Raw genomic sequence first — 24,332 nt, 5'->3', positions numbered from 1 at the left:
CGGAAACAAGAGGCGAGTCATAATCATTAACTGAGACATATTGACGACGGTTGGAAAGAAAACATTTAATCCAGCCTAATACCTGATCGTTAATATTAAGAGCACCGAGTTTAATTAATAATAGATCATGAGAAACAGTGTCGAACGCCTTAGCAAAATCTAAAAAAACGCAATCCACAATAACGTTAGCATCCATAGCGCGAAACAAATCATTAGTGAAAGACAGGAGCTGTGTCTCACACGAAAAAAATTTTCTGAAGCCATGTTGACATGAATTGAAGAAGTTGTTAGATTCAAGGAAGGTAATAAGATGAGAATAGATAATGTGCTCAAGAAGTTTACAGGGAACGCTGGTTAATGAAATAGGCCGATAGTTTAGTATTGAAGCTTTACTACCTGATTTGTGCAATGGAACCACCTTCCCCACCTTCCAATCAGGAGGGATGGTACAACTCTGTAATGACTGTTCAAAGATTGCACAAAGAATCAATGATGAGCATGTAGATGTACTTTTCAAGAACTTCGTTGTAATGCCGTCGACGCCTGAACAAGATGAAATCTTCTGTTTTTCAATTAAACATGTCAAACCAACCGAATCAATGAGTATTGGATCCATGGGTAAAAAGTCACGTGTACAAGGATGAGGGACAACATTCGGCAAGGCAGAAGAAAAACACGAGGCAAAAAAATCATTCAACACTTTGCAGCAATCGCTCTGGTGTATTGGAGTGTTGTGATTATCGCAAAGATAATCACAACACTTAACAACACTTAATCACAACACTTAACTGTATTGCAGCATCCCTGATAACCACGAGAAAAAGTAAGCAAACCATGTACATGATGCACCAGTTTACACAGGTGGCACTAGAAACCATAAGGTTATTGCAAGTTACCTCTGCACACAATGGAAATCAGCCACTGGACTAATGCATGTAGGTCACCATCTTCTGCAACTCCTCTCTTTTGCATCCATATGTAAGGTTCAGTTTCCAGCTTAAAATGGAAAACTGCATATCATGTTGACTGCTAATAAATACAAGGACAGGGGAAGAGAATACAACACGTGTTTGCTACATGTTCCCATGAATAAATTCAGGAACTCCAGTCGTGCTACTTTGCTTGCAGTATTTGCAATGGTTGAGCTGAGCAAGTTCACTAGTGGCATTGAAGTTGTATTAAGATATATTTTTTCCCTGTATTACTCGCTGAAACTATGCCAAGTAATGGGAAAGTATCATTCTGTTTGTGTTTGATCACTACATTTTGGCATAATCACACAGCTGTTATGTGTTGTACCTTCCCTAGATTTAAAAAACTGCTATTCTGTGTACCTGATACAACTGCAGCGTTGAGCATGATCTGCAGTGTTACAGAATTTTTAAGCCACAACAAACATGGGGCAAAGAAATTCACCTAAAAACACCAAATTTGTGAAAATAAAAACCTCAAATACCATGAATTTCTAAAAAGAATAAAAATCTGAAAATACAAAAAGTTATAGTTTAACCATGATTTCAGTCAAATAGTGACTAATCTTTCACCACTATAATAACGGTTTATTATGAACCTTAATAAAGGCTATAACAAGAAACAGATAGCACACATTTTATGCCAAATTATATAAACTTTATTATTCAGAACATTCCCACAACCCTGAGCAGTGCTTTACAGCATCACAGTTGCTATGACTTGGAAAACAAAAGCTATCCATACTGATGTACTACATCAGAATAATTTAAAGCTTCTCTAAGCTTTGCAAAGAAAAGGAACAAATTAGAAGGTCTCCCAATTCTTTTGGACCTTTGCCAGCTACAGAAGTGGCAGCTGATAGAAAATGAGTTACAGAAATGGCTGTAACAACCTAGTACAATCAATGTCACTTAAATTTATGCATAATATAACCACAACCAAAGCTTTTCCATGCTATCGAAAAGCTGGAATCAAGCCACTATATAGCAAGTCCTGTACTTTTTGCAATGAGTAGATAACGGTGGATACGATGGTTTCAAAATTTCTGAAAAAGATTTTAATGCAAATGACAAAAACTATGGTGATGCTAAATCACAGTACTAGGAACAGTGCTCCTATGCTCTGTGTAGCCACTTTTACAGCTAAACAAGTGTCCTTCAAAAATGCTCATGTCGCATCAGTACCAAAGAAGACTCAATGTCTCAAAAATGGAATATAGAAATTGCAATTTTAAATCTTATTTATGGAAGACAAAGAATGTCAAACAACTGAATTATTTTCATCACTAAGTACTAAGCAATTTATTCTAAACCTTTAGCATTCATTGCTAGTAATCTCCAGTCCAATACTGGCTATACTTTAACAGAGCTTTAAGCACTGCAACTAGTTAGTTGCAAAGGACATGGCTGCACTAGTATGCTAACCCATATGATGTTCTTGCAAACAAACAGAACATAGAATACGAAGAGAAGCTGGACTAGGTACATGAAAGTTGCAAGTCAAAAAAGGTTAAACATAAAACCAGTTCACATAAAAATTAAACCTGTTTCAGGGTCTAACTGACATATATACCGGAAATGCATTGTTAACTATCAAATAAATAATGATTATAAAACAACACAAGTGCATAGCAGAAAAATATTGCAGGAATAATTATGCCAAATAAGCCAACTAGAACAATACCAGTAAATGGTGTTTTGGTTATCATAAACAACAGTAGCAGTACTAGCATACGCAACAGAGCCAGCGCAAGGCGTGGCTGCAACAAATAGTAAGAAAATTTCGCCAAAAGTTACCGCCAAGTAACCACAAACATAAATCAAAGATTTTCTGGTCCAAAAACAAGGGGCATATAATAATTCAAAAACATGACTAGTCAGCAAATGACTGATAAATAACAGTGGGCACAAAATTCACTGCATAAATTACTTGCAACATAATTCAATGGATAGGCTCAACTTAGTCCATTGGCAGCTTTGTCACAAATTTCAAGATGTCACTGTGAATATGATGCTTGTTACAAAGTATAGAAGTTCCTATGCTGCTCTTCAGCGCATGGGAAACCCTCGTTTGGTGCGATAGTTCGAGGAAAGCAACATATTGCACTGACAAGAACACCCTTCTATGGCGCCAACACATCTGCAATGCAGAGGTGGCGCAAAATTGCTCGCCAACAGTCCTTGTTCAGTGCAGCTACCTGGGTGCCTTTAGCAGAATGGCATTCAACGGACTTGTAAACAACCCCTGTGATGATGAGATAGTTGTCAGTTAAGAAGTGAGCAGCTGAGGCTATGTCCACCAATGCCTCACCTTCCATTTTCCCTGTAACATTTACAACATGGGCAAGGAGGCAAGGCGTTTTAGAAAACAGCTCAAAAGCTTCTGCACACTCCCTGTCTGCCTTGTGCAGGAGTACAAAATCAACTGCACGGTTCAAAGTACCCTTGTTCCTTCGCAGTGCTTCAAAAACAGTGAAGCTCTCATCATTACAAAGGAAGTTGCATGCTAGCTTGAAGTTTACAATTAGCCTGTTCTGCCACATTCCCTTTGAGAACTCTCCCACAAATTCATTATAAAAGAAGGTCATCGAGGACAAAACAAGTGAGGTAACTGTCTTGTTGTGAGCTAGGAAGTAAGAAAGGTCGGTGGCAGTCTCAAACTTGTTTATTATGTCAATGCCAATCATGACCTTGGATATTGAAGTGTTTGCCGCAAGGGCCAGCAAGACGTTGTGGACTAGATTCCCTGAATCCTTTTCTATTGAGATTTCCAGAGTTCTAATGGACCGGTTAGTCTTGAGCATTTCACAGAGTGCTGCCCCCTTCGTTCCAAGGTTCCCTTTCAAGCAAACCCTGAAAGTGTGAACACGTGCACTCGCAGCCACTGCATCAAGGAGTAACTTGAGGCCTTCCTCTGGTAGATGGCGAATGTCACGAAAGCATACTTCTTCAGGGCATACTGTAGGAGAGATAAGGGCATTCCTCAAGCCATGTAGATCTGGCTCGGCCCAGGGCAGCTGAACGCGGCTATAGCTCTCGCTCGTAGCCAGCTGCAGTGCCAGAGCTTCCCTGTAAGACAATTCAAAAGCTGGCGTTGAAGGAACATTACATGGATTACCAAATTAATGAGGCCAACAACACGGATTACCAAATTAAAGAGGCCAACTAAACATACTTGCACATAACACAACCACCAACATAACATGAGGGAGAACTTTTGGCCTCTTCTGGAAAGATACATATTAAGATTATAACATAAAGTGATGCCGCAAAGAAGAAACAATGCATAAAAGCAGATGTCCATGGACACTCTATCGCAATGTGGAGTGAGTGCGTGCACAATTTACTCATTGTCACTGTCGACGAGAACAGCGACGTCCTCCATGCCACCAAGGTTATTGAACAGGCAGCACTTTAGAAGTGCTTGCAGCACAATCGAATACCGCAGTGACCAGGGTGGTGCATAATGGTGTAGCTCACTGCAGTTTAAGCACAAGAAAAAAATAAAGAGAACAAGATTCGTTATATATGTGTCCCGAACGTGATCACCATGCAAGGCCTGTTCTGAGGCCAGAAATTTCTTTAAAAAGCTTGTGTTATATTTGCGCAAATACACTATATTTAGTTAGGGTACAGATCACTCTACTGGCACTTGCATGTCTGAGCCAAAAGGTAGGGATCTCATGAGATTACAGGTATTAAGAAAATATCTCATTAAATGAACTTTAATAGGCTGAAGAAGCATAGAAGGGAACCAATACCATGCCCATGGTGAAGCACACACGATTTTGATATGACTTAAATTCCAGCCTATTTTCCTCCCTTGATCCCTACTCTTTCAAGTGTGAAATTGCACATTTTACAAACACCAAGGGAATATGACTTTCTCATTGTTGCGAAACCAGCTTTTCCACAAGACAGTTTGCCTAACCTAACAAGAGCACACTAAATCTTTAAATCAATGGGTCTGTTCAAAGCTGAAGTTGTAGAAGACAGGTGTTGGTGTGCTTATAGAGACATCATAATGTGAAACCATAAGTGCTGTCATGCTTAGTTTGCAATGTTAAAGATAGCTTATGGTAGGTCAAATCAGCAATGTGGCATAATTAACTTAATTATGGAAATTTTACAATTAACAGGTCTTGCAGTTCCACTGCCTGAATTTCAGCAATATGCATTCTCGTTTAGACGTTTATTTGATGTTCTTGCATAGCATCGGTGCCCTAGTTGTGTGTAATGTACTTGGTATCCAAATGTAGGTCATTTAAAACTGCATGGCAGAGGCAGCACAACAAGTTACCACTATAACTGGAAAAGAGCTTTCTAGTTCACAAAAGGTGAGTGACTTAAAAAACAACAGACAGACAAAACATGACGTAACAGACATGACATAAGCAGGGTATACTAAGACTTTTTCAGCATTGTATGAAAAGTTACCACTATAATTGGAAAAGAGCTTTCTAGTTCACAAAAGGTGGGCGACTGAGAACAATCGACAGACAAAGCATGATGTGACAGACATGATATCATCATCAGCAGCAGCATGTTTTATGTCCACTGCAGGACAAAGTCCTCTCCCTACGATCTTCAATTACCCCTGTCTTGCACCAACAGATTCCAACTAGCGCCCACGAATTTCCTACTTTCATCGCTCCACGTAGTCTTTTGTAGTCCTCGATTGAGTTTTCCTTCTCTTGGTACCCATTCTGTAACCCTAATGGTCCAACGGTTATCTAACCAATTACATGACATGCCCAGCTCCATTTTTTCCTCTTGATGTCAATTAGGATATCTTCTTTACCCGTTTGCTCTCTGATCCAAATCGCTCTCTTTCTGTCTCTTAACATTATGCGTAGCAACTTTCATTCCATTGCTCTTTGCGCAGTCCTTAACTTGTTCTCAAGCTTCTTTGTCAGACAGTCTCTGCCCCATATGTCAGCACTGATAAAATGCACTGATTATACACCTTCCTTTTCAATGATAATGGTAAGCTTCCAATCAGGAGCTGGCAATGTCTGCCATATGCGATTCAATCCATTTTTATTCTCTGAATTTCCTTCTCATGATCAGGGTTCCCTATGATTAATTGACCTAGGTAAATGTACTCTTTCACAGACTCTAGAGGCCGACTGGCGATCTTGAACTCTTATTCCTTTGCCAGGCTATTTATCATTATCTTTGTCTTCTGCATATTAACCTTCAACCCCACTCTTACACTCTCTCTGTTAAGGTCGTCAATCGTATGTTGTAACTCATCTGCATTGTTGCTGACTAGAACAATGTCATCGGCAAACCAAAGGTTGCTGAGGTAATCGCCGTCGATCTTTACTCCCAAGCCTTCGCAGTTTAATAGCTTGAATACTTCTTCTAAGCACGCAGTGAATAATAGCATCGGAGAGATTGTGTCTCCCTGTCGGACCCATTTCTTTATAGGTATCTGTAGAATTAAGGCAGCTGTAGAACTTCTGTACATATGTTTTTCCAAGGTATTTACGTAAGCGTTCTGTACTCCTTGATTATGCAATGCCTTTATGACTGCTGGTATCTCTACTGAATAAACATGATATAAACAGGGTATATTCAGATTTTTTCAGCTATAATGCCAGTCTGGTTGACAGCTATGAAGACAGCTTTGAGACCAAGTATTGGAACTCACCAACAACTTGCTGCAACATTACATCTACAAAGGGCACACACACAAAAAAAAAGATAACAGTTGAAACTCGATTTAACAAAGTGATGACGACTCTCGAATTATTTCATTAAATCATCAGCAGCAGCAGTAGCAGCAGCAGCCTGGCGACACCCACTGCAGGGCAAAGGCCTTTCCCATACTTCTCCAACCACCCCGCTCATGTGCTGATTGTGGCCATGTTGTCCCTGCAAACTTCTTAATTTCATCCACCCACCTAACTTTCTGCCATCCCCTGCTACGCTTCCCTTCTCTTGGAATCCAGTCCGTAACCCTTAATGACCTTCGGTTATCTTCCCTCCTCATTACATGTCCTTCCCATGACCATTTCTTTTTCTTGATTTCAACTAAGATGTCATTAGCTCGCGTTTGTTCCCTCACCCAATCTGCTCTTTTCTTATCCCTTAACGTTACGCCCATCATTCTTCGTTCCATAGCTCGTTGCATCGTCCTCAATTTAAGTAGAACCCTTTTCGTAAGCCTCAAGGTTTCGGCCCCATACGTGAGTACTAGTAAGACACAGCTGTTATACACTTTTCTTTTGAGGGATAATGGCAACCTGCTGTTCATGATCTGAGAATGCCTGCCAAACGCACCCCAGCCCATTCTTATTCTTCCGATTATTTCTGTCTCAATATCCGGATCCACGGTCACTACCTGCCCTAAGTAGATGTATTCCTTTATCACTTCCAGTGCCTCGCTACCTATTGCAAACTGCTGTTCTCTTCTGAGACTGTTAAACATTACTTTAGTTTTCTGCAAATTCATTTTTAAACCCACCCTTCTGCTTTGCCTCTCCAGGTCAGTGAGCATGCATTGCAATTGGTCCCCTAAGTTACTAAGCAAGGCAATATGATCAGCGAATCGCAAGTTACTAAGGTATTCTCCATTAACTCTTATCCCCAATTCTTCCACATCCAGGTCTCTGAATGCCTCCTGTAAAGACGCTGTGAATAATATTGGAGAGATCGTACCTCCCTGCCTGATGCCCTTCTTTATTGGGATTTCATTGCTTTCTTTATGGAGGACTACGGTGGCTGTGGAGCCGCTACAGATATCTTTCAGTATTCTTACATACTGTACATACATTTCGAACATACATTTTACATACATTTTATTAAATCAGGAAGTTCATGAAATCGCAAAAAGAATTTTTCAATCCTTCGAAATCTAAAATTGTAACATAGCAACATGCAAAGGCTGCCATATGGCATTGTACATGCCACTAATCCAACCATCTGTTGCATAAACCATGAATCAGAACACGCCACTTAAGTGACAAAAAGCTTGGCCTGATTTTGTAGCAATGCCTTCAGCTCAGTTCACGCCACCCATCAACTCATCAAAGCCAGCTGATCTAACTGACAACGCTGGTGGAGCGACCACTGACAAAATGGGAAAAGGAACAGCATCAGAAAAAGCACTGCTACAATATCATTCTGACATCAGGACTTCAAGACGTTCTTTGCATTAGGAATTAGAATGTAGCACTATGCACACAGTTTCCAAAGAGGTAGAACATTTCAAGAAACTTCCACGGGTACATCCATTCAGGTACATACAAATGGCAGTCGCCATCTGCACAATAATGGCTGCCTTCAGGCTTGGCTTGCCTTTTAGGTCAAAGGTTGTACTATGAGAAAGCAGGTTTATGAACAGGTTGATGAATAGACATTCTCCCACCCACAATTACAGTTTTTCGCAACAAGCTTATAAATTTCACCTCGAAGTAGCAAGTATGAAAGTAATTTCGTATGCTGTAACATAACATACTTTCCAGCACAAGTCAATAGTTCTTCTGCCAAAAAATTCACGCAATGAGGTAAAAGTAACAGCATGGCTTTTTAAAACGTGAAAGTATGCACCATTACAAAGATTATAGCAATAAAAGCCTGTAACTGCTTCATGAAATTCCCATACTAAGAAAACTGGTCTGCAATGCAGTATCAGGTCATCGAGGTCAATCAAGGTTTTGAATAGCCTCTAAATCTTACCATTGAGCCACAACACTTTACAACGGGCGCAAGAGATTAAACATTACATGTACTGCTGCATTTTCATCGTATACGCCCTTTAGTCCACATGTGCCCTGTCCACGAGTCGGATATGTGAAAAAGTGTTAAATGAAGAAGCACACACAACTCATACCTTTCTTGCTTGGAGGCTCGAAAGTCAACAAATGATAGTTTTTTCAGTGTCTTGTTCTTGCCCAGGGAAGAGCACAGTGCAAAGACTCCTCCAATGGGCAGCTGCTCACTTGAAAGTTGAATCTGTTCCAATGTGGTATTTACCAGGAGTACAGCCGCCAACAGTTTCATGCTGATTTCAGAAATGGTGCTGTTGCCAATGTGCAGGCTGCGGAGGCTAGTGTTTTCCCACAGAGCAGATGCCAATGCTCGTCCAGAGGATTCTTTGATGCAGCAGTGCATAAGCCGCAGTTCCTTAAGGGTTCTGTTGACTTGGAGCGCAGCAAATAAGGGCTCGGGCGAGCAGCTCATTTGCACAACGTGCACGTAAAGCTCTGCCAATGAAGTGTTGACTTTGATAGCTTCGGCTATGGTGGTCATCTGCTGCTTCTTTGCGATCGGGTAAATACTGAGCTTCTTCAGTGCGCTTGTCTTGCGTATGAGTTGCGCCACCGAATCCATGCTCGGGACACGGTCGCCCCAATCGAAATAAGGGTACAGAGTCAGCGACTCACAGTTGACGAGACAGCGCAGCGCGTAGTCAACATTTTTTGGTAGTATCGCTTTCGTGATCTGCACTGCTTTCAGGGTGCTGGCGTTGCGTCGCAGAAGCGACTCCAGTTCTGCTGCGAACCTGAATTCGATTTTTGGGGAGCCGACTTTGAGCTTCTCGAGACCGCTGACGGCGTCGAGGCCTTCGAATGTGTGCAAGTAAGGTGTTTGCTCTTGCTGATGCATAGAAAAGGAGAAATCTGCCAGCTCGATTTTCAGACAGCGGAAATATCGGTCGGGTTCGCATCCAAGTGGCGGGCGCATGCAAATAGGGAAAGAAACTGCACTTCCTGCATCGTAGCTGGAGTGCTTATAAGAAAGCACGCTCAACTCGTCGATGCACTGATGGTGCCCAAGAAGCCACGAAATCAGGAACGATGCCTCACTGGCGACAACCTTATCAGGCTTGTCTAGGTCGGTCTCTGAGTGCGCCAACGTCTGCGCTCGAATACTGCCTGGCTGGGCCTCGACAAGCTCGAATGCGAGTCCTTGTAGAACTCGGTTCCACGAAGTCAGCTCGCCGATCAACCAGCACCTTTCCCCTGGTCCCGCCGAATAACAAGCACGTTCGAAATCCAGCTGATCCTTCCAGGTGTCGGTGCTGACAGCGCGCTCGAGTCCAAGCTTGTACTCCTTGCTGTCGCTTGAACCACCGGTTTCGCCGGCCGAAGTTTTGTCGCTGGCTGCATTGTACTTAGGCAAGGGCACTGAGCGGCTGAGGCCACAACTTTCTCCCGGTGCCTTCAAAGGTTCCATCGTCGTCTGGCAGAGCCCTAACGTTGGCACGTGGTCGGCAGCTTTGAACGACCGCAAATCTTTGTTCAGCTGACTTACGAACAATATGCTGGCGATGGCGCGCAGCCATAAAACACATGCTCAGGACATAAGAGTTACACGGACTATTCCAGCGGAATCAATCTCTCCAAATCCAGGTCAAACTTGAGGCTGCTTATAGTTCCGTAGAAGCTTTCAAGAAATGGCGCCAGAAATCGCAAAAACTGGCAAGAACGGGCCGCCGAGTGGCGATCACTAGAACTGGCGGCGCTGCAGTCGGCACCATCGACACTTTCTTGTGCGTCGTCACGTCAAGCCTGCGTCAAGCGGAACCGGCTTATCTCTGTGGGACCGGCCAATACCAAGCTAGCTGGACTTGTAAAATTGGTCAATGCTTTCAGGTGGGTTTCATCATAGAGTTTCTCACTATTAATATGGTGACAAACTCTATGGGTTTCACTCATGGAGGAAGGAAAACTGAGGAGGGGCCCTGACGTCACTCTTTGTGAAACTAAAAGTGAAGCCGGAAGTTGGCGTTGCTCCACCATGATGTCGGGTCTGTTCTCCTCTCTTGTTTACATTTATCGCGAAACCATGCCGCGCCAGCCTGCGCTGCGCGCAACCGGGCTGATCGGTCGAGCTGCTCCTCAGCAATACTTAACAAAAGGATATAATCGCGAAGTCTCATTGCATTACCGTTGCCAAAGTCATGTTAAAAGAAGTTCATAATGGATTTCGGAAATTGGGCCGTGAGGTCGAGTCGACTGCTTTTATGAAAATAAACATGCTTTATAAGGCCAGTCAATTGAACTGTTCTCATCAACCGCAGATACCGGCCGCTGCCCAGTTCTCGTGTGTTTTTAAAAAAAGTCACCTTTACCGCTGCCTTCTACTTGCTCTTCTCTGCTTGGGTTTCCTGGGGCTCTCAGACGGACTTGCGAGCTAGACGTCTGGCGATGCGAAAAAAAATATATATATATACGCATTCTCACTGCACTGCAGGAATGCACTGAAGACACGTACGACACACCGACCCATTTGGAGTTTATGAGCACAAAACGTATATCTCGCTGTAGCTTGAGAAATCATCATGCTTTATTGAACAAATTTCGGGTGGCCGCGCATCACTACGACAGCGCGCCGGCGAAGAGGCAGAATGTCATTTCCGACTCCGCGTTTATATTGCCTGAGGTACCTTCTTCCCACGGTAAGTGAAGCTTCACGGAATCAACGTTTTGCGATAGCCAGCGCACGGTTCAGAACAGTACGCGCTTAGAACCGGCCTATGTGCGACCATGGAACAGCCGTTTGATGTGTTCGCAGGCGTACGGTCTGTGGAGCCTTCCTCACTCTTGCAGCGCATCCGCTAACCTTCTCTTCCCTGCGATTCTCGCGCGCACAGATACGCCTGCGGTAGGGAAGGCTCGTTCCTTAAAGGGCCCCTCACCAGGCCCCATAGCAAATTTCGTTTACACGCTGGAAGTTGTTACGTATCCTCTAGGGAATGCTCTGCCTCAAAAAATTTTCAAATCGCCTGATTAATAGCCGAGATATAAATATTTCAATGCCGCGAACCCATGATTTCACAAGGCGAGCTCCACTGCATAGCGAACACTCTCCGCTCGCCCCGTCTAGCCTCTGCAGGCGAAAAATTCCTTCCCTGCTTTCTGCCATACCGGACCTCGAGTTCACAGGCCCCGCCTTCATTTCTTTCTCGTTTTGTTTTTTTTTTTTCGTTGTGTTTTGCTGCGCTGCGTTTTTTGCTGGCGGCGTTGTGCGCGAACTGCTGTGGCGTCTCGTTTCGCGCAGCGCACGATTTTGCGCGCTGAGCACAAGGACACATGGCTAGAGAAATTCAGTGCTACACGAATACTGAGGCAGAACAAGCGGATCGCAGAGCATGAACACGCGCTGGAACACAGTAGAAAATGGCATAGTTTCGGTACCTGCGCACGTGACTTCGCGACCGTGGGAACAAGTAGACGAAGCGGAAGTACATCTCTCTTGCTTCGGTGCGAAGTAAAAAAAAAACACGCAGACATTCTGTTTTTGTGTTTTATTATTTCTCTAAACTTCAATTCGTCAATTAAAGCAACAGATCACACAAATAACAGACATTACCTTGAATAATTATCGAAGTCACGTGTCACCTCGAGCGACGTCACACTGCGGCCCCGACTACGTAGGCGTAGGGACACGACTACGTCACTGTCTGGCTTGGAGCGCGTTCGCTGCGAGAGAAAGGGAAAACGGCGTTCGGATTGAAATTTCAGACCTTTCCGCGGCGCGTAGCAATGTAATTCTTTGCAAACACGATCGTTAGCGCGCACTGTATGCTCTACGCTTGTCAGCTCAAAATGGCCAGACCACTTTTTTCCCATCTTCCCGGATCAAGCGTCGACTGGCAGGCGCCCCCCCCCCCCCCCCATGGTGCAGAGGGCGGCAAAATGCACATATTCAGCGTAACGTTCTATCAGCACGTGCATTGTGGTACACCTGGGCAAGCGTGTATGAACCTAGAACACACTCTGCTTAAAAGACTTTGTGCTGTCGCGAGTACTGCGAGAAACAAGCAACAGTCAAGCAGCGTCTGTTTTAATGTGCACAAAAGCAATTGTTGTTACTGAACGTTCTAAAATATGCATTCTTGCATAACGTACGTTCTACGTGCCGCAAATGCACCATGCGCTGTCAAAAGCAGGAATCTAGAGCGAAGACATATCTGAGATAAGGCATGGTGAACATAAAAAAATCAAGCAGTCGCACAGTGGCACTCCCATGGCCACAATGCCGCTAAATGGTATCTTCGACTGTCGCCTCCATCCCCCGAAGCAGAGTCGTGCAGATCCAGCGTTCCCCGAGCTCAGAGGCAGAGCACAAGCGCGCAAGCCGAAGGTGTGACTCGCTCTCGGAGGAGAAAATGGCAGATGCGAAACCACGTGACTACAGCCAACGTCCTAATGTTTCGTCGATCCAACGCTCAAAACCGGCGGACGCGCCGGTGAGACGGGCTATAGTCAAGACGCCAGCATGCAGTGGCCTAGGTTAACTGTCCAGGTTACGGTGGACCGTCGCCAACAGCTGTAACGCTGTGCTTTGATGAGGTTGCGGGAAAAGCGTCAATCTCGACGAAAACTCTATGGCTCCCACGGCAGGGCTCGGAGCGCCTCAGAGCACTCGAAGGTGGAGGAGAGTGATCGAAAAGAACCAGCCGAACGCAAGGCTCGCACCCTCTTTCAGCCAGCCGAAGACAGCGCCGCTCGCGAGAGCGCTCTAGCGCTCAGAAACGATCAGCTGAAGATGCCATAAGTCAGCGATTGTATCTATCAAGTAAATTCTCTAGATTAATTTGTCTACGGACATTACTATCAAGAAAAACGGGTTGAGGCAAAGGGGAGGTGGTTGGAACATTCTGAAACAAATAAGACTGACTAAAAAAGGGCTCGAGGTAAGCTTTCCACGAGTACGTGTCGCCAGTTTCAAGTCATGAAACAGCGTTGGTCCATGTGTTGCTCTATATTATTATTATTATTATTATTATTATTATTATTATTATTATTATTATTATTATTATTATTATTATTATTATTTCGTTTCCTTTCCGTGGAGCGGCTCGCACGTAGCTCATGGAATGTACAATGGTGTTTGTGATCAAGTGCAGACCATTGGAGGTTTTATTTCAGTAATTAAATTAATTTTGAAGCCCTTTCAGCCCGGCTTCTAATGAAGAGCTTGTGCAGCTAATTAACAAGCTCTACATAAAAAAATTGTCGGGTTTTTCTTCTTTCATGCGATTCTTCACGAGGTGCCCTTCTTCTGGGAGAAAGTCCACGCCGCTACATCGTCACATGACTTCGTGTTTCTTTTTATGAGCGAGAAAGGAATCCAAAGAGGCTCGATTTTTCTTTAGTCACAACCACACGCAGTAACAGACAACGAAGCCATAGAAAGCGTAAGGTAAATTCATTGTTATCTTTCATTGAAATGCATAAATAATGAGGTAAAGGGAAAGGAAAGTTGATAGCATAGCTTGTCGCATGTGGCGACTGAACCAACAACTTCCGCATTATTTCAGTCTTTCTGCTTCTGCTCGCCGTCGTTTCTGAAGCAAGCTGGCCCAGCAACGCATCGAACATCAAAGAGGAACGGCGACCACAGCGTTATAGTGCGCAGTATGCAACAAAAAAGACTAAATCCTCCTACTATAAAAGTTCTGGGTCGGTTTGTTGTTCTTTTCGACCGATTCATCCATGTTGCACATTCACAAGTTGACGGACTCAACCTGTAGTAATTAAGACACGTACGGTTGAGTCGACCGCACTACACTACGCCCTCTATATGGACTTGTTCTGACTTATCCACGCTGCGGAACATATGTCCTTCTGGGCAACAGCCCTGTCGTTATATTAAAGGAGTATTCTTATCTGATGAATTCACACGGGTTTGGCGTACCTGAGTATCTTGTAACCACTCCCAGAAAGAAAACTGTTCTTTCGCGCCTTCAGATCATCGTAGCGAGTTGCAAAAGGTATCAAAATGTAGGTCTCAACGTGAAAAGAAGTGAAAATTAGTCGCAGAATAGGCAACATTAACGGTACGGGTGTAATTAGCGCCAACATAGTACAATATTAAATACATTGCACTAGACCCCTGTAAAGGTTGCACCACCACAGATATAGACATACTGAGGCAAAGCCGCAGTATGTCTATATGCGCACTCTTGGGATATGGAATGAGTTCGCTTGGCAGGGCTCGCGCGAGGCGATGATGTCTGGAAGGCGGCTTCGGTGATGCTCACAAGAAGTGAGCCTCAGTTCGCCGAGTACGTAAAATTAATGGTGCCGGCGTAATTAAGCCAATATAGCCGAAAATTAACCGCGTTGCACCTTAGACTGCACTAACTTCGGTATCGTACCTGGCCTCTTGGTCAAAAAAAGAATGGGTCAACTAAGAAGGAGTACCTGGCGGCCACTGCGCGGGCCTGCTGGACGGCCCATCGCTGGTCTTGGAGTAGCGGGCTTTGTAAGGTCGGCCCTTGCGTGGGAGACGCCCGCTGCGCGCTGACGCGCGTCCTGCAGGACATTTAATAAAATTTATCCCATTCAGCGGGTCAACCAACCAAGTGTCAGCCATGAAGAAGACACGCAAGGTCGACGTAATTGCGCGTGAAATACGGGACGAACAAGATACGAAATGAGTGAATAATGAAAAGGAAACAGAAAAAGACAGAATAGAAAGATGCAATCAACATTTCATCTTCGAATCCTTTGAACCATCATGTACGTCGACCTTTCCTTCCGTTTTTTTTTTCTTTTAATGTAGCTGTCTATTCCATTTACGTTACGATCGAGGCTTAAAGTTTGTTTTAGGAGAGCGCCTCAAATGACTTATTACACTACCTTTCATGCGACACATTCAAAACACACTCCAGCGTAGCTTCGGATGTGAAAAGGGAAACTGTTCGTGCCATAGAGTTTACTGTATGAAACCCTATGGTCCATGCCACCGAAAGCGGAAATGGAGGCCACATGCGTTTCACAAGCAAATCGTGAGCACGCCATTCAGCCCGCGGTGCGGTGGTTGAAGGCCAATGCATCTGCAGTGTCGCCTAATGCGCTTATCTTGGAAACCCAGGGGAACTCGCTCATCCGTCTTGCCCAATTATTCGAGTGCTAAAAGGACTCAGCTTTCGGCATCACGGTAAATGTCAAAGGTGTTTGGTACCACGAGACCGCCAGATCAGGAGTCGGTGACGTGAATGGCCTGCTTTCTTTCCCACGTCCGAAGTCGCGCTTCACTTGCCGCGCGTTTTGAATTCGTCGCATTTTTTTTTTAAACGCAGCGTAATTCATTATTTTTGCACTCTCGAGGAATTGGGTCTTCACAGCGTAATTACTGGGTCGACAACAAAGAAATTAAATTAAAACAAACAATTTAACTCTGGTGTTTTACGTGCTAAGACCACGATGTGATTATGAAGCATGCATGCCACAGTGTGGAACACCAGATTAATTTTGACCCCCAGACCTTCTTCAGAGTGTACTGAAAACACGGTACAACACGGTACACGAGCGTTTTGGCATTCCGCCCCTATCAGAACGCGGTGCTACTTATCAAATATATTTAAATTAGAGATGTCACACTGACCTACAGGTTCTGCAGCTTCGGCGCAAAATTAAAGAAGTGAAACTTCACCCTGATTTTCTTTCTTCCTGACTTCAGAACCATGGTGGCTCATCACAAGATTCACTACACCAATAAAGCTTTTCTCTTTTTTATTTCTTTTGCTAATCAACCTGTTATCACTAATTTATTGAAAATCGAGTTTTGACCGAATGCTTTATCAGTTTGAACTGATTCGGTGTTTCTCTCTAGTGTCTCTTACGTAACTGGATCCTTCCAAGAGCATCTGCATGCGCACCATGAATTCGCGGACAACTTTCTATCACAGACCGCGCGCAAGTAAGAGCGCTCCTGAAAATATTCCCGCGTTATCATCGACGTTATCTTGAGTTGGTGATAAGAAAACAATTACAACTTATTTACGACAGCAGCGTAACGCAGAATGCACCACTCAGTCTAAAAAAAAAACGACTTATTTCACTGCTTTTCTCTTCCGCGCTTGGGCACATGCGAAACCGTCGCACGCGGACATGCTCAGAAGCTCCTTGCTTTGCATTGCCTAGTCCGCGAATATAGTAACGCAATAGAGGCACGCAACGGGAAGCACCACAAGGGTTGCCTTTAATTCATTTTATTGCGATTGCAATTGTATGGACACTCCGGGAGCATTTTTTTCCTCCGCCGTCGCCGTGATGTTCTGCATAAAGTCCAAGGGCGATAACACCGTCGCCGCGCGCGTCTGTGTGTGCGAGTGAAAGCTTGCGAGGGTGAGCCGACTATCGCGGCTCAGTCCAACACTCGATCTCGTGCGCTCAAGGAAGGAAAGAGGGGACGAAGCACGCCGTCTTCCATCACGCGCACGGGACCGAGGGGGAGGGGAGGCAGGGGGGCGTTGTACTTCGGCAGCAACGCGGTGGCGCTGGCTTTATCTTGAAAATAATATGCTTTGGGGCCACATTCTAGGTGGGCCGACGATTCGTGGCTTTGCATGTGCCGTGTTCTCGCGGCCCGATTTGCGTTGAAGCGATAGACAGCACGAAGGTCACTTCGCTCGCTGCTGCTGCCGCGCTTCCTCACGCCACCGTTTTGACAGCGAGTTGTCCGCGGTCATAAAGTGTGGTGTGTGCATGTTTGCCTTTGCGCGCTAACGCCATGCTCGGTAATTTAGTTAGTAAGCAAGTGTTTACGAGTTTATGCGGTAGATATACCATGATAACGCGGCTAGAGCGGTGGTCGGATCGCTGACGAAGCGTGAAAAGGAATAAAATATGCACTGGGTGACCTTGCGAAGACTGCCAATTTTTGTTTAATCGCCTTTGACAGATGGCACAATTCTATTCGTTGAGCTGCATTACTCGAATAGACCGTTATTACTTGCACGAGAAATCGAAATGCAATATCGAAGAATACACAAAATTTTACTGATGAGATTTCTGTGCGCCGGCGGCGAAAGCGTGCTTGGTATATTACCCTAGGACGGCGCAGCAACGCAGCCTGCAACAGAGCCTGGAACTTGCTCTGAAACGTAATTATAAAGAATTATAGAATGAAACTACACCTTGCGTATACATCACTGGGATATACGACTACTTAGTTGCGCATTTATCTCCGGCAGTAATTCACTATTTTTGTTTAACACGCCGCCTTCACAACCAGTCAGCCCCACTTTGGAAGCCACATTGGCAACTCCAGAATTTGTTACTTCCGCTGGCAACACTGCCCAAATGAACAAAGATGGCTACGATGTTCACGATGGTTTTTTTCACTTGGTGCTGCGCTCACGCGTTTCTGTTTCGTGGGGTCGAATCGAGGTGTATCGTAGAAGCCAAAAGGGTCCTTGCTGCCGATTACTTTATTTTGATCGGTCTCAAGGATTTCACCGACGAAACCGCGGAAACTGTTGCGCTGTGCATGCCAACACCCGGCATGCCCAGCGAGCCGCATCAAAAAAAAATTTTTTTTTTAGAGAGAGACAAAGAGATTTTCAAGCCAGCCGGAGATTTAAAAGAGGAAGGTGTTTGTGCGCAGCGGGCCCCCGAAAGGTGCAAGCATTTGTTCGCGGCGTTGCTCCACTAGTACAATTACGACACTCGTCTGTTTTCAACCTTCGTAGGCAACTTTGCACTGACTCGTGTTGTAATATCAAAAATCACTAATTAACTGTCTTATTAATTACTTTGCAGCACATATTACAAATTGCAAATTGCAGCCAATGAGCTTGCAAGACGTATCCACTTGAAATAAATTTCCAGGATGAGACCAGCTTCGAGATATTCTTTCCCAAAGTGTGGAACGAAATACATGGGAGTTCCAGTTACTTTTGTGCTTCAATGCATAAGAGAGCTTCTTTTTTTTTTTCAGGAAAGTTCAGGCAATGATTTATACGACAAATTGCAAACGAACGGATCAAACTCCGCTTCTTAAGCACGTTTCATATACCTAAAGAAAAGGTTAACTACACAATAACAGACCTCAAACTTATTGTATGGGACACATCGGTACGATCAATGCTACAGCTTTATAATGATTTGTTCCTGGATTTTCCAAGATACAGCCTCCCTCTGACGGGCATGCACACTTGCAAAAGAAACCTGCGTGGCCCTCCATGCAGCCCTGAATTTCAGTATTGAGAAACCACCCCATCCGTGGTTAATCTTAATTTTGTGATTCCAAGGCAGCCCTCCAGAGTTCACTTACCGTTCTACGTCACGGATCCCATGAGCAGCTCGTCGCAGAGATCAGACAAGTCCTCCATCTGTTGAGCAATTGACAAAGAACACGAGAAAATATATGTCGGCGGTTGCCTAGAGTCACTGCGGCTTCCGTGGAAATGATCAAGGGCACGCAGCTGCCCGATCTGCCCATGTGTCAGCTAGTGTTGCCATCCTTATTAAGAGATCTGAAGCAACGAAAAAAAAAAACTTCGCACGCTGGCACGTCATCTATTGGATCGGTGGAATGCATCTGAATTTACAGGCGCACGCCTTAATATCTTGTATCTTAATTTACAAATTCGTATTTCGTGCGGCCTCTCACGATCGTCGTGACCTACCTGGCCCGTTTATGGCTTGGAGTAACGTTTTAAAATTCGTACTGCTTTATCAGTGAATTTTCAGTGCGGCTGCAGTTAAACAATCGCGTTCCTGATTTACGAATGTCCTTACTTCAACCAGCAAGAAGCAACGCTCTCAGCCACGCTAGAGTAGCTGGACCAAGTGCCCATTTACAGAAGAAAAAAAACTCTCGGGCACTGACCTGCACTGTCATTAGCGCGAGCCGCTATAAAGGTACTGCTGTGTTTCCTGAGACACTCCAAATTGTGCGACAAATTGTGACTATGCACTGTGTGACGCTTTATTGTGAGCGAGGACTTACGGAGTCGCCATCTGCCTGAAGCGCCTACCTTGCGTAGTATGAGGGATAACGCGGCGCGCTCCTCATATTTAGGTTTGGCTTACGGTGCTCAATAAAAACGCCACCTGGTGATTTCTGTAAGTACCCTCAAAATGCGGGAAGCTTTTTACTGTGAAAACACTAATATTGGGCAAACTGGTAGCACAGAATCGTTTACAGACGCTATCCCTTTACCGAATACGTAGTGAACGCCAAAGCACGCGGGCGCCGCAGTGGAGTCTCCCGAACCGGCTTCTTGCGTGAAAGGTAGGCAAACAGTGAGAGCAAACAATGTGAAATATGTATTTAATTATAGTGGGCTGTCTGTATAACCAAAGGGAGCATAACAGAACGCAGCCTCAAATCAGCGGTTGCACGGGTTCGCAGCGACCGACTGCACGTCTTCACGCATGTCTGCGCACAATGTTTTGCTTTCGCTGCGAGCGCGTTTTCGCACCGTGCCGTGAGCTTTATGGCGCAGAATATGAGCATTTGACAGTACACAAGCAATAATTGGTGCGTGGACGCTATCAGAGCTGTTCAAAAATAATTTCGTTACAGAGACTTCGATGCCTGCAGCGACTGTTGTTACGGCTTTGCACCGCTGCACCACTATTACGACTTTGTGGTCCCGTAGCGCTCGTCACCCGTTTCGTGACAGAGGGTTGGTAGCGAAGACTCCGAGCCAGGCGTCGATGAGAATAACAAAAGGGATTTTATACATTATATACAGGTCATTGTACAGGACAAGATCGGATCGGCACTGGGGCCGAGAGCTCACACAAACGAGACTGTTCCCGCACGGCGACGTCCGGCGAAAACGCGTGACACATTTCACCCCAGTCGGGAGCGACACTGTCTCCCGGTGGGTCGGCGGATCCTGTTTTTCAGGCAGCGCGTCACGTCTTTTATAATCCCCGAGGAACCATTGTCACTCAAACGGCCCAACACAAAGTCAGCACACGACGGTCGTCCGAGGGGTCCAACCAGCGACCGCGCTGGCCACCCGGTTCAAAGTTCGCGCGCGCGGTGACCTCCAGGCAAAGGGAGGTGCGGCGCCGCGCTGTCTGGCACACACTGACACGTCTGAACACGTTGCCTGTTGATGCTTCTCCCGCAGGACACCACTGCCTGACGGCTCAGCATCTTGCCTTTTCAAGGGAGAATTTGGGCGCTCGCAGGATAAATTCTGCATCTTGCAGATTCGGAATCCGGGCTTGTGGTAATGGCACAACACTGTGATGTGCGTCGCGACGATTCAATCTCTTGTTTTTTTTCTAAATTTTTTTACTTTTCAATATTATTTCTCAAGTTACGTAGCACTGTGTGTTTGTTTATCGTTCTCCACAGCGTACGATTTCCCACTGCTTCTTTTTCGTAAACATTAATTCATAACACAAACATGACCATGCATGTGCCGTGACTTTTTTTTAATGTGCTTCTTGCTACTCCCTTTCAATTCCAGTGAACTTGCCAGAATCTAGCATCAACAAGTTCATAGACCAAATAAAGCGTCATGACATTAGCCGGGCAGCGGGCGCGAACGAGAGCCTCAGTGCGCGTTTCCTGCTACTCACCGAACATCGCAATCTCGACGCCGCAGCAGGAGTCTTCCTCGCGTCTGTGCTTGCTGCATACCCGAGTTGTGGCCGATGGCTGTTTGCCGGTTCTAAGTTTCGCGAGCCAAGCTTCAAGTAGCTTCATGTCCTGCGGCTACGTGTGAATAAGGCTGACACCAAGCTCTGTTACGTACGTACGGCCCTGCGGCACCTAGCAGGAGCTTACTATGCTGCACGCCTCCAAAAACAGCAACTACCTATTATAGTGCTTTCAAATGCCGCCAAGTAGATACCCAAGGCGGTAAAACCTCACCACTTAATCAGAACCACAGCGCAGGTGGGACTTTAAACTTTCGTTTTCAGTTCGCTTCGGCGCTTGCGAAGCAGCCGACGCGGCCGCTGTGTCCACGTGATCCCTCATGCCACGTCACGCTGATGGTGACGCCAGCTTTTCCAGTGATGAAGCTCGCCTCCAATATCTCAGTGGGACAAGGACATTCTATGTGAATACGTGGCGCCTTCACAAACAGTGTGACAGACAGTTCTACATTGTCCATTCTCTCCTTTGTTTGCTATCTTCTCTCTCTTTCTTTCCCATTCCCTAGTACAGGTATCGGAGATGTCCTCTGGTTATAACCTCCCTGCCTACCCTTCGCTTTTATTTCTCCATTTTGACTCCACGGTCACTCTTGAGGAATTTCCGGTCGACGTTGGACACTTACAGGATGTTGGGCAGTAAGCTAACCTTAAATGAGTAATTATGTGTGCACAGTACAATATTCATGGATATGATGAAAAACGCTCCCACAACATATATAGAGCGGGCAGATGCAGTTCTCTCGGAACTGTGGGCTAAATTCTGCGCACACAATTAATTAACCCACACAGTTTGTACTTCGCCTACACATATATCACTCATATTTTCACAATTAAAATATAGGCAAGGTACCTCATTTAATTGACCGAAAACACTGGGGAAGCCGGCTACGAGTCTCGTATTACGTATGGAAGTAAGCAGGGTTGAGCATTTATGTGCAAAGCGCATAATTAGTTCCCAAAACAGTCATGTTTCGATACAAACTCAACATGCCCCGCTATTTCACCAAATTTAAACATGGTGTGTCGTAGAGTTCTCTCGGGGCGATAGGAAACATAACTGAAAAGGGTCCAATGCAGTCAAACGCCTTTATGACGAATTGCTTATTGGGGCCTCCAAAATCCTTCGTTATACAGGTCACTTCGTTGTAAAGGTGGCGCACTGTGCCGTTCACAATATATAGCAGCTAGCATAAGCCCGTTAAAAGAAACCCTTTATTTAACACGAATTTAATAGAGGTGTTGCTATGTAGGACGTTAATGTTTTGTGTGCGCACTTCATCTGACAGTATGTGCGATTGAAGTCAACTTCATTGCACCGAGGTTCACACTATGGAGCTACGCAAAGTAAAGCGTTGTTGTTGTTAAAACGTCTGTTAAAATAACCATGAAAAGTTTCCGCCCCCAGGAAGTAAATCCATCAGGGCGAGGGGAGGGACGAAGTGGAAGGTCAGTTCGGATATTATCGACCACTTTTGAGTCCTGTAGAAGTCGGAGTATAATTACTGGAATATGAGGCGCCGCCTGTCGGGGTGACCAGCGGGAAGGCGCCAGGCGTTCAAATCCTGAGGCCTCAGAGTATAGCGGGAGGGTGGCTATCGCTCTTCTACGGTGCTCGGCGAGAGCCATAGAATAAAGAACCAAGAGAGCCGAGCAGCCACAGAGTATATGTCGCTGAGATCGCCCAGTGCCGCTATCGCCTCCTTTGCAGTCAATATTCTTGGTTCGTTTATAGCATATTCTTCACTGTTGCCTTTGTTGATATTCCTCATATACATTGTTTAATTGCTTCGCGAAAATTCAAGAGGAAAGTGGGGGGGAGGTAGGGTTTGAGCTGCAGAGCCCCCCTATGTTGTTGTTGTTGTTGTTGTTATTATTATTATTATTATTATTATTATTATTATTATTATTATTATTATTATTATTATTATTATTATTATTATTATTATTATTATTATTATTATTATTATTATTAAAGAAATAGAGTTGTTGCTCTTTTGCGTGGAGCCAAACGCTGTTACTTTTTTTTACAAATTCCAACAATATTCAAATAATGTAAGCAAAACTTGGTCTTTGGTAAATTATCTCAGAAGAGTGAGTTCCAGTAAATGGTCAGTTTTCGATGCTTTTAGGCAACCTCCCAAAGCAGTGGCTGATGCTTTCAATAAGCACTTTGTTAGAGCATCCCAAAGAGCTGTCTCTCCATCCACAAGCACTCGGTCGCTAGAGCAATCCGTATCTGCGTCAGCTTTTCTTCTGATAATTTTGAAGGGTGATCTGGAAAAAATTATTTACAGTTCCCGTCCTAACAAGCCCACTGGATATGATGGAATATCTTTACACGCCATCAGAAGGAACTTCAGTACACTGTCAGATATTACCTTGCATATACTGAATGGTTATTTGGAAGGTGCCGAAATTCCAGAATGCCTAAAAACTGCAGTGCTTTTACCAATACACAAGTCAGGGAAGAAAGATAGTATTGAAAACTATCAGCCAGTTTCTATATTCCTGGTTATTGCTCACGTCTTAGAAAAATCTCTTTTCCACACTATGTTTTTCTTTTCTTAACAAAGTTTCCATCCTGACTGATCGACAGTTTGGCTTTGTTTCAAAGCGCGGTAGCGTGGCACTGCTTGAGGAATTTTTAGATGAACTGTTCTCGGCATTCGATCAGAATCTTTTCACGTGTGCGCTGTACTTATATGTAGCGAAAGCGTTTTAATCCCTGAATCATAAAATCTTGTTAAGTAAACTGCATTTTGGGGGATTTCGTGGGCATTTTTGTATCATTCTCGACAATTACGTGAGCAACAGATTTCAAGTGGTCGCTACCAATGATAAGGGTGTTTTTAGTTCTAATTAAGCTCGTTGAAAGCTGGAGTTCCTCAGGGGTCCACTCTATCGCCATTGTTGTTTAATATATTTGTTAATGACTTTCCTTTGGCAATTTCCAAATGCTCCGTGTTCCAGTATGCGGACGACA

The 24,332-nt window shown here is 44.7% G+C and overlaps 1 protein-coding gene and 1 long non-coding RNA gene across 2 annotated transcripts in view; both read right to left on the bottom strand.

The window, feature by feature from the left end:
• Positions 1 to 1,607: 1,607 nt before the first annotated feature.
• LOC135895768 (NLR family CARD domain-containing protein 3-like) lies at positions 1,608 to 10,483 on the bottom strand. The gene is made up of 2 exons (XM_065423927.1): positions 8,812 to 10,483; positions 1,608 to 4,040 (listed from the first exon to the last, which is right to left on the bottom strand). Exons 1-2 carry the CDS (start codon positions 10,155 to 10,157, stop codon positions 3,095 to 3,097), a joined length of 2,292 nt encoding a protein of 763 aa, XP_065279999.1. The 5' UTR covers positions 10,158 to 10,483; the 3' UTR covers positions 1,608 to 3,094.
• A 1,813-nt stretch (positions 10,484 to 12,296) lies between these two features.
• Positions 12,297 to 24,332, bottom strand: part of LOC135895789 (uncharacterized) — a 30,475-nt gene continuing 18,439 nt past the window's right edge. Inside the window, exons 2-4 of the long non-coding RNA XR_010562477.1 lie at positions 18,996 to 19,053; positions 15,137 to 15,247; positions 12,297 to 12,406 (exon numbers count right to left, since the gene is read on the bottom strand). This is a non-coding gene — a long non-coding RNA (uncharacterized lncRNA). The remainder of the gene's footprint in view (positions 12,407 to 15,136; positions 15,248 to 18,995; positions 19,054 to 24,332) is intronic.

This window comes from Dermacentor albipictus, chromosome 4, assembly GCF_038994185.2.
Source record: "Dermacentor albipictus isolate Rhodes 1998 colony chromosome 4, USDA_Dalb.pri_finalv2, whole genome shotgun sequence".
Classification (NCBI taxonomy): domain Eukaryota; kingdom Metazoa; phylum Arthropoda; class Arachnida; order Ixodida; family Ixodidae; genus Dermacentor; species Dermacentor albipictus.
Note: the sequence above shows the minus strand (reverse complement) of the source record. Positions and strands in the feature narration are given on the sequence as shown.